A 9,734-nucleotide genomic window follows, 5' to 3' on the forward strand; every position below is an offset into this window, starting at 1 on the left:
CCTGGTACTTTTCAACGCATTTAAAACTTTAAAAAACATTTACTGACAAGGAAAAGTTATATACAGCAGCAGATTCCTCCAAAACTGATCCCATCAAATATAAAACACACAAAACCTCCAAATCTACAGTAAATAACCTCTCAAAATTAAAATTTGTTTTTAGCTGCTGTTCATTAAATCCACCACCTTAGGGCAGATATCACACCATAAGAGACCTTGTCACCATGTTAATGAAAGCAAACTATCCTGCTAATGATAATGATGACAAATTGTCACATGGCCGTGAAGATCCGCATAGTGCCTTGGGATTTGGCCTTCTAAATTAGGATTTGTCAATAACATGTTTCCAATTTGTCTTCTCGCGAATCAAAAATATTGGTTACTGTAACTGGTAGGCGGCAGATGATTTCCCCTGGTTTATTTACAGTAACATCATTAGCATACCAGGGGGATGTATTGGATAAAATGATATGCCTTTGTGGATAAAACTCATTGAGGCTGTCTAGGAGACAGAGACACAGCTTTGATTTAATTTACTGTCTAAACAGCTATTAATAGCAGGATTCAATTAAATGCATTTAATTCTTAAATATGGGTAGGTATTTTAATCTATCGGTATAAAATGTAATACATGAATTTAATTGTGGCTCTGAAAAGCATATTAATGACAGATTGTTCCAATTAATCGTGACATAACATGAGCTCACATAAATACAAATAAAATGGAATTTACTTTGCAACTAATCACTCCCTGTGATTTTGAGGATTACTCCCTGCATCCAATATGCATTCAATTCAAATCAGAGCTAAAAATGAATAATAATTGAGCTTAGGTTAATACATACAACAAATGAGAAAATAGTTTGGAATGGATTCCACAAGTACAGATATCCATCAGATCAGCTCATATACAGTTTCAATCATTCATCATGGCATAGTGTATACACATTTCATTAAATACGTTGGCTGCACCCGAAATCACATTCAAATTAAGTACATATGCGATTTCAGACACATAATGTTTCTATGTCAATAGCGTTCTTTGTGCCATAAAGATAAGGTTCAGATAAAGTTAATAAATTAAATGGTAATTTAGCAATTGGCTATTGTTAAATAATAATAAAAACGTATGCATCACTGTATAACTAAATGAGCATGGCCATGGGTCTTTCCGTCACTGATGAACTGCATGTTGCTTGCCAACCTGCAACCTGCAAATCCTTCCAACAATGTCCTCATACAGATTTACCATACTCTCTCCATTCTTATGACTACAACAAAAAATGATCTGCTTTAATCTAACCAATTACTAGTACAATTACTAGGTTGCAACTGTCCTGTGGGCGAAAAGGCCTTGTTGATGCTAGAGTTCAGAGGAGAATGGGCTGACTGATTGAAGCTGATAGAAGAGCAACTTTGACTGAAATAACCACTCGTTACAACCGAGGTATGCAGCAAAGCATTTGTGAAGCCACAACAGGCAAAACCTTGAGGCGGATGGGCTACAACAGCACCCAGACCCAACCGGGTACCACTCATCTCCACTACTAATAGGAAAAAGAGGCTACAAATTGCACACGCTCACCAAAATTGGACAGTTGAAGACTGGAAAAATGTTGCCTGGTCTGATGAGTCTCGATTTCTGTTGAGACATTCAGATGGCAGAATTGGAAGAACAGAAACAGAATAAGAACATGGCTCCATCATGCCTCGTTACCACTGTGTAGGCTGCTGGGGGTGGTGAAATGGTGTGTATGTGTGTGTGTGTGTGTGTGTGTGTGTGTGTGTGAGTGACGGGGTTCTTGAACATGACAATGAGTTCACTGTACTAAAATGGCCCCCACAGTCACCAGATCTCAACCCAATAGAGCATCTTTGGGATGTGGTGGAACGGGAGCTTCGTGCCCTGGATGTGCATTCCCCAAATCTCCATCAACTGCAAGATGCTATCCTATTAATATGGGCCAACATTTCTAAAGAATGCTTTCAGCACCTTGTTGAATCAATGCCATGTAGAATTAAGGCAGTTGTGAAGGTGAAGGGGGTCAAACACAGCATTACTACGGTGTTCCTAATAATCCTCTAGGTGAGTGTGTGTATATATATAAACGTTTGTTAACGTTTATATATATACATAACTTTGTTAAATTGAACTTTGTTAAATTGAACTTTGTTAAATTGAATTTGTCTGAATTTGCTGTTAGTTTTTCTTGATTGCTAAGACACATTTCTTGAAATCTGCTCTCCGTTTCTCTAAACTGTGAACACAAAACCCAATTTTCAAGCTACATTCAAAAAGCTCAAACTCTTCTTGCAAAACTAAACTTTCACCTTAAAACAAAACAAAGCTCAAAACTGAACTATGTTGTCAAATCCTGTCATCGAGTCAATCAATCACTAAACACTACGTAGAAAAATAGAAAACACAATGCTCAGTAAGCTGGAGAAATAAATGTTTATTGTTCACTGTAGGCTAAATGCATGTTGCAAAAAAAAACCCAAAAAAACAAAAACCTGTGCATTTTGCACAGTACTCTTCCTCTCAGATTCTAGGGCCTCAGAAACCAGTGCTCTCTGAACTGGCTTACTGTATAAGTTCCCTCACATCATTAGCCACAAGTGTGATCTATTTTGTGTTGTTGTGGTCAAGTGGTGACATCTGTGCTTTAATTGTACTTGACTTTCGTCACCTGTGCTCACCATTATGCAGCACGGGTGCATCACAATAAAAATGTATTGGCAAGTTGTGTCTTAACAGGTGAAAAGTGCTTATGGTTTTGCCAAAAGAGTGACTGATTCAATCAGTGGGTTCAGGCAATCGGGTTGAGTGTTTTAGCAATTGAGAAAAACTGTAAAGTAAAATAATGGGTACTTCCCCGCTGGCAGAAGGGGCTTTCAATAAAACTTGGCTGCCAATTCAGTAAAAAGGCTTTGAAATGGTTGCTACCTGACTAGAGAAAGCAGTGAAAAAATTGTCGTCTTCTCTTCTTCCAAAGAGGTACAACAACTTCAACGCACATTATATTTTGTCTGAATGTTGTCTGAGGCCACTCCCACCAGTCTGCTAAGGGTACACTTACCAAACACCATTTTGCTTTAGCATGAAATACATCAAACAAACGTTTAGTCATAATTTTAGTGTCGCTGTGTATTGTACTCTGGTTTAATAATTCAAAGTGTAAACATTGTAACGAGTGAGATATTTTCGGTTTTCAGTGAAGGATCCAGCGCGTTAGGCAATGGCTAAAGGCTGCAATTATGGAGAGAATGCCGAGACAGAAAATCTGTAAAACCTCTGTGTGCAAAGTGGATGACCACAAACAGTGTTTCAGGCCAAACGGAGGGTAAATAAAATTCAAGAAAGTGCTGTTCTGTCAATTCCACCCAACACCCGAAGCAAAACAGCATTTTGTACAGGTAAGAAAGCTGTTGCCAGTGTTCCATTTTTACCATAATGACTTTTAAAGAGTAGACAAATAATATTTTTAGTGATAAACCTACCATTACAATAACTGTTAAGTCGGTCCGACTGTCAAAGGGCGGGATACAAACATGCAGAAGTATAATCTGTAGTTTTCACAAAAGGACTAGAGCTGTCAAAAGTTTTGCTGAATAAATAAACGTGAATTTTTCATTCCAAGTAACATGGAAAAGCATTCTTGATTTACGTACATGACCAACATTGTAACAATACAAAGCGGGTAAAAATAAATCTACAAAGTTAAACTTTAAACTAATACGATATCAGGCTTAGCGGCTAAAAAATCATTTCCCTTTTAAGTGTCAATTCTCCTATTCTTCAGCTTATGTTGTGATACTGTAATACCAAGAGACACTTTGCACAAATCAGCAAATCCAGAAATAAAAAACCTTTATATTTTCCTAAACTTAATCTTGAAACTTAAATTATTAGTATGACCAGTTGTTCCTGCTGGCGTCCACTACTGGCCAAACAAGTGGAATGACTGTTCCATTTTTTTTTTCATAGATTTTTAACACAAGCAAAAATACATAGCTCAGGCAAGCATTGTTTATTTTGTATAACTTTGTTTGCACGCGTGCTGTCCGTAGACAGGAGTTTAAACCTGATTTTCCCACAGACTCTTAACATACAATTTCAAGGAATAACTCATAGTGAAAAGTATGTCATTCTGTGTGAATCAAACAAACAAAAAATCCAAAAGGAATGCTAATGGAATTTATTTTATAAATTACCATAATTTGAAGCTAATCACAAATGAACACCACCAGACCAGACCAGATAAACTAAAATTCTAGGATCGGAAATAGGAATTTCAGTATCCTTTATGACTTTTTATTTTTTAATGTGTATTTGGTTTAATAAAATCCATTAGCATTCCTTATTTTTGTATACTAAATAACTACAAACAGCCTATATAATGGCCAAAGTTCTATTTAACTTCTAAATACTGATCAGGAATAGAAAAGGTTTTGGAGTGTTTTTTCTGTTCGCCTATCACATAGTCCACACGGATGCATATGTGTCTAGAATTCTCCTCGGAGGGATACAAACTGATCTCCCCCTCAACTTTAGTGTCCTGCATCACATCCACAGCATCATCCAGATACAGCACAGCCTGCTTCCAGTGCGTCTCTGGCTTGAACGGAGATGTGGAGAGCACCAGGGCCTTCTCCTCGGCGGGGAAAGTCACGGTGAACCACACGCACAAGGCGTGGATGGAGGACGAGCCGAAACACTGGCAGCTAAACACGCCCCTCACATCTCGGAGCTGCTCGAGTGTGACTGTGTTCAAATCCAACTCGGCAAACTTGCACGGGTGGGAGAGCACATCCTCCACCGTCACCGGATTCACAGTGATGTCTTTGTTCATGATGCACTTCGTGGCGAAGTCGGTCATGCAGGACATGTCCACGCCGTACTGTCCTTTAACGGTGCTCCAAAAATTTAATCTGCCCTCCACCACCAGATCGTTTATTGGGGCGATGTAAAGATCCGCCCGGCTAGGTAATATGAGGCCACCGGGTTTGAGCCACTTATCCCGGGCGAAAATCACAGAGTTCAGCATGGATTCGTGGAGTAGCGCGTAGCCCATCCACTCGCTGACAATCACATCCACCTGTTCGGCCAGTTCGATCGTCTCTAGTGTAGCTTTAATGACTTCGATTCTGTCCTCCATCTGATTCAGTTTTACGATTCTCACAGCCTGGTCGGCAATCGAGCTAGCTTCGACTGCATAAACCTTCCTGGCACCAGCTTGCGCACAGAACAAGCTCAAGACGCCGGTGCCGGCTCCCACATCAAGCACCACTTTCCCCTCTATTGACTTACTGTTTTTGAAAATGCCCATTCTGTACGTGTTAGTGCGCACAGTGTCTGCAATCATCTCTTCGTGAATGGTGACATCGGAGTAGCTGTCAAAGTACATGTAATCTTCTGTCCTCCGGTCTAGTTTTCTTTTCTTGGTACTGTGCTGTGACATTTTCCCCAAGTTTGCCATGCGTATTCAATCTTCTCCCAAGTAGCTTCCGTATCTCAAACGCAACTCGAAAGGTATCATGGGAAATGTAGTTATTTAACATCACGTGTTACTGGGAAAGAACGTCAATTGTGTTTGAAATGAACTACACTTCCCATAAGTGACCAGAAAGCCTTAATAGAACGTTTTTTTTGTTGTTGTTGTCATTATGTATTGTAGGGTAGCGAATGATATTATACAAATTTTCTATATAATTTTTTTAGGAGCTTTGTTTGCTATAATGTAAATAGTATTTGCCTCCAAGAAGTTAACTAAATGTGACAGACCTCCCAATTCATAAATGAACTAGGCTACATAGTGATTTTGTTTAGGTGTTGGGTTAGTCTGTGTTACTATAATTATTGTAAACAACATTGAGAGAGAGAGAGAGAGAGAGAGAGAGAGAGAGAGAGAGAGAGAGAGAGAGAGAGAGAGAGAGAGAGAGAGAGAGAGAGAGAGAGAGAGAGAGACTCTGCAGGCTATACTTAAGTGACAAAGTAATTCAAGCTATATATTCCTCATATGCACAATGAATGTACTATTAACACTTGTTTGTTGCAATATATCCATGAGGTTATTTAAGTTAATACTGCATGCTGGCCCACACAAATAAGTGGATTAAGCGTGATAAATTCTCATATTTTTTACAGCGAGTGTTAGCATTGCTGTCTGCCTTTTTGGCAGAAGTTCCAGGACAGCTGTTTAAACTGACTGTGCCCAGATGTAGCCATACTAACATAACACCAGGGCTCCGTCCGAGCCAAACCGCATTTTCCACCATGACGGATAGCATGATCTGCTTTTAACCTTAATAAAATAGCACTGCCTCACCCTGGGCTGTCACTCTCTCGGTGCACGCTAAAGGCTACACACTGACAGCAGGCTATTCCTCTTGAATACAGTGTGTTTTATGATTTCTTCTGCTTTATCTATGGTGATAAATGCTCACGGTAGGATTATAAGATCTGGCCTTTTTTCATTATTGTCCTCAGGTTGAACTCGTGGAGCAGGAAGTCATAGGACAAGGATGCCGTTTGGTTATCTGTCTTTTAATAAATGAGACGTACACACATTTCTTTTAACAGAAAAAAAGAAAACATCCGGGACAGTGGCATATACATGCAGGGTTGCGAATGCAGGGCTTAGCTTGGTGTGAGAATTCTTTGGTACAATGTGCTTGACACAAATTTCACGATTCATAATCTTGCGATTTGATTCCGATCTCTCATCTAATGCTGTAAACATACAGGGAGCCCTGTCAGCTATTATCATCAAAGGTTAAAATTAACAACTCAAATTAATATAATGCGGTTTTTATTATAATAATAATTCTTTTTTATGATATGAGAGAATATAAATATGTGACATAATGCATATATTTGACAAAATTCTTCTCTCTATGGGCATTTTTTTCTAACTAACTAATATGCCATGGCTTTCATTTCAATGGATGTGTGGCATTAGAGGTGCAGAACAGTCTCACGTCACGCTGAATGTGTGCGAGTTCGAGTTGGCAGCCCTGTACATGTGAATTATAGCACAGAAGAAAAATAACTAACTTTTAAATTAAATGCATATCTGCGCAGCTTAAAGAAAAGTTGGTATGAAATGAATATTCAAGATATTATACATGCATAGATCTTATTGTTAATGATTCAGGGCCTATGTTTCATAAAAATGTGACCTTGTAATGTTAAAAAAAGACTTCTCCAATCATTTAGTCTGGTTAATTTCCAGTAGCCTCATTTTTTGATTTCTGAAAATCCAATCAATAAGCGATATATAGAACCATAATAGCTGTACATTTCTTTTTTTATTGAAAAATGTATAGTACAAGAAAAGATCTGTCACTACTTCTGATTCATTGCGAATTAGTGAATATGAATATGAAAGTGAAGTGAAGTGAATATGAAATCAACCCTATTTACTTTCTTAATGCACGTTAATGGTTTTATTGTAAACGATGATTTGTGCAAAAGGTCATACAGGCTATTATGCAATGTTTACCACTAGTCATATAGCTATTTAGGAATTGTTTCAGCAAACTAGCATTTAGTCTGGCTCCATCAATTTTCAGTTTCCTGCCCTCTTTGAATATATATATCTACTTGTAAATGTGTCTCATTGATGTAAAAAAAAAAATGGATATCTACAAAAGGCATTAAAACATTTTTTTTAAAGGTGATAGAGGAATTTATATCTTTATTTAGGAATAAAGGTATTTCATTCTTTCCCCCCACCTGCTGTCTGAGAGCCTATATAACCTTCTGCGACCCACTTTTGGTGGCAACCCACCGTTGAGGAAAAGTGCTGTTTTGCAAAATTCCTCTCTTTCCATCTCTCCCTAAGGAAGTTTTGGGTCCTTGCTATGATAACACAGAATTTCAACATCCTGTGAATGCTTTTAAACAGTCTGAAATGATTGGGGGAAAAAACTGTGTGTTTGCACAGACATTGGCACCTGATCTCGCTTTAATTAAAATTGCACATCGCTGTTTGCCCATCTAAAGCACAGACTCTGAGCTGATTGGAAGGGGATGGACTGGCAACGAAGGAAGAGACTTTGCTCAGTGGTCCTGAAACATGTCTGGAAAGCCTGAGATAATTTCAGAGCAGAAAGATGGTGGCTTCTGCAAAGGGAAGAGACTGGTTGTTCAAGCATGAGTGTAACAGAGGGAAACCAAATCACTTTGGACAATGAAGGATGTCCTGAAAACATTTGATAACACAGCTCAAGCTGATTTTTCCTGGGTAGCTCATGTTGTTTCCAATCCGCCTGCTGAATCTTGTTTGGTTGGATCAGTTAAGGGTGAGGACATGTGATAAGTCTGCTGAAAGGATGAAACCAGAAGGGGAAGTCGCAATCACCGCAGCGTATTGGTGGTTTGATTCAGTTGTAGCAGTGCCACCCTGCCGGCACGAATTTGATTCCTATCTGAAGCAGCAAGCACATTAAAATCGTTGGAAACAACCTGTCCAACAGTCAGTCAAAATGTGTCTTTCAGCTGAAAAAACTATAATGTTGTCTGTGTATTTTTTTTTTTTTTTTGGCCTTCTTTGACAGGATGACATGCTATTGTACATATTGTACAAACGCAGTATTTTTAACTCATTTAGGCTTATTGAAAAAAACAGGCCTTACATTTTTGCTAAACATATATTTGTTTTTACCTATAAGCCAACATACAATTCCATGCAGTTCTAGTGGCAGTAGAACATCAACAACTTTTATTCTTTTTCACACAAATTATAATTGTGTGGGAGAGATTATCAATGATTAATTCTTGATTGGCTTATTTTTGTTCTGCTCCTTGCACAACACTAGCGTAGGAGATTTAAATGGAAGAGAAGAAATTGTTGAATACAGTTTTTATTTTTGTGGATTTCATGAGTTCACACTTACTTCTAATTAAACAGAGTAAAGATTATGCGTATTTGGAGTGCTGTCCGGGGGAGGCCTCCGGGCTCTGATTTTTAGCCCGAACCCAGACTATCCCCCCCGTGATAGAGATACTCTAGAACTAGACTGTAATGTATTAAGGATTGTGTTGACATCTATTGAGAGTTTATTAAATCAAAGTGAGGAGATGAGGTGGTGAAGGGATGCTAAAAAAAAGTTCAACAAAAGAAGGTTAATCTGTTATCTGTAAATATATTTACATTTACATTTACATTTAATCATTTAGCAGACGCTTTTATCCAAAGCGACTTACAAAAAAGGGGAGAGTAATAGAAGCAACGGAACAGACAAGGCCAAAAACCTGTAAGAGCTGTAAGAAATCTCAATTAATTAGCACAATACACAAGATTTTTTTTTTTTTTTTATAAAGACAGACATCTACAACAAAAACTCACGTACGCAAAGTGCCGAACACTGGATTTTGATAGCTATGATAACCTTATATATATATACACACCTCTTATCGTTGATTAGCTTAATGTGCACTTGTGTTTAATTAGGTTTAATTATCGGACGTTCTCCACTTGTGTTTAATTGGGTTTGATTATCTGACGTGCTCCATTGTTTAATTAGGTTTAATTATCTGAATGTGCTCCTCCCAAAATTTGTTAATAAAACATCACTTTGGCAAGCAGCAGGGCGAGGGACCGCGAGAGCGGGCCGGTGACCAGTGGTAATGAGTACCAGCTGCGCGACACACCGGTCTCGTCTCGCGGCCGAGTGACGGGAGCATAAAAGTAGGAGCGAAGGCAGTGAAAGACGAGAGAGGACCAGAC

The 9,734-nt window shown here is 38.5% G+C and overlaps 1 protein-coding gene across 1 annotated transcript; it reads right to left on the reverse strand.

Annotated features, from left to right (window-relative positions):
* Positions 1–2,455: 2,455 nt before the first annotated feature.
* On the reverse strand, positions 2,456–5,515 carry prmt6 (protein arginine methyltransferase 6). The gene has a single exon (XM_067434501.1). It carries the CDS (start codon positions 5,478–5,480, stop codon positions 4,413–4,415), a length of 1,068 nt encoding a protein of 355 aa, XP_067290602.1. The 5' UTR covers positions 5,481–5,515; the 3' UTR covers positions 2,456–4,412.
* Positions 5,516–9,734: the final 4,219 nt, after the last annotated feature.

The sequence above is a fragment of the Pseudorasbora parva genome, chromosome 24 (assembly GCF_024679245.1).
Source record: "Pseudorasbora parva isolate DD20220531a chromosome 24, ASM2467924v1, whole genome shotgun sequence".
In the NCBI taxonomy this organism is placed as follows: Eukaryota; Metazoa; Chordata; class Actinopteri; order Cypriniformes; family Gobionidae; genus Pseudorasbora; species Pseudorasbora parva.

What these genes read in the sequence shown, in the direction of transcription:
- prmt6 (XM_067434501.1), bottom strand. Translation starts at nt 5,480, where the DNA reads ATGGCAAACTTGGGGAAAATGTCACAGCACAGTACCAAGAAAAGAAAA.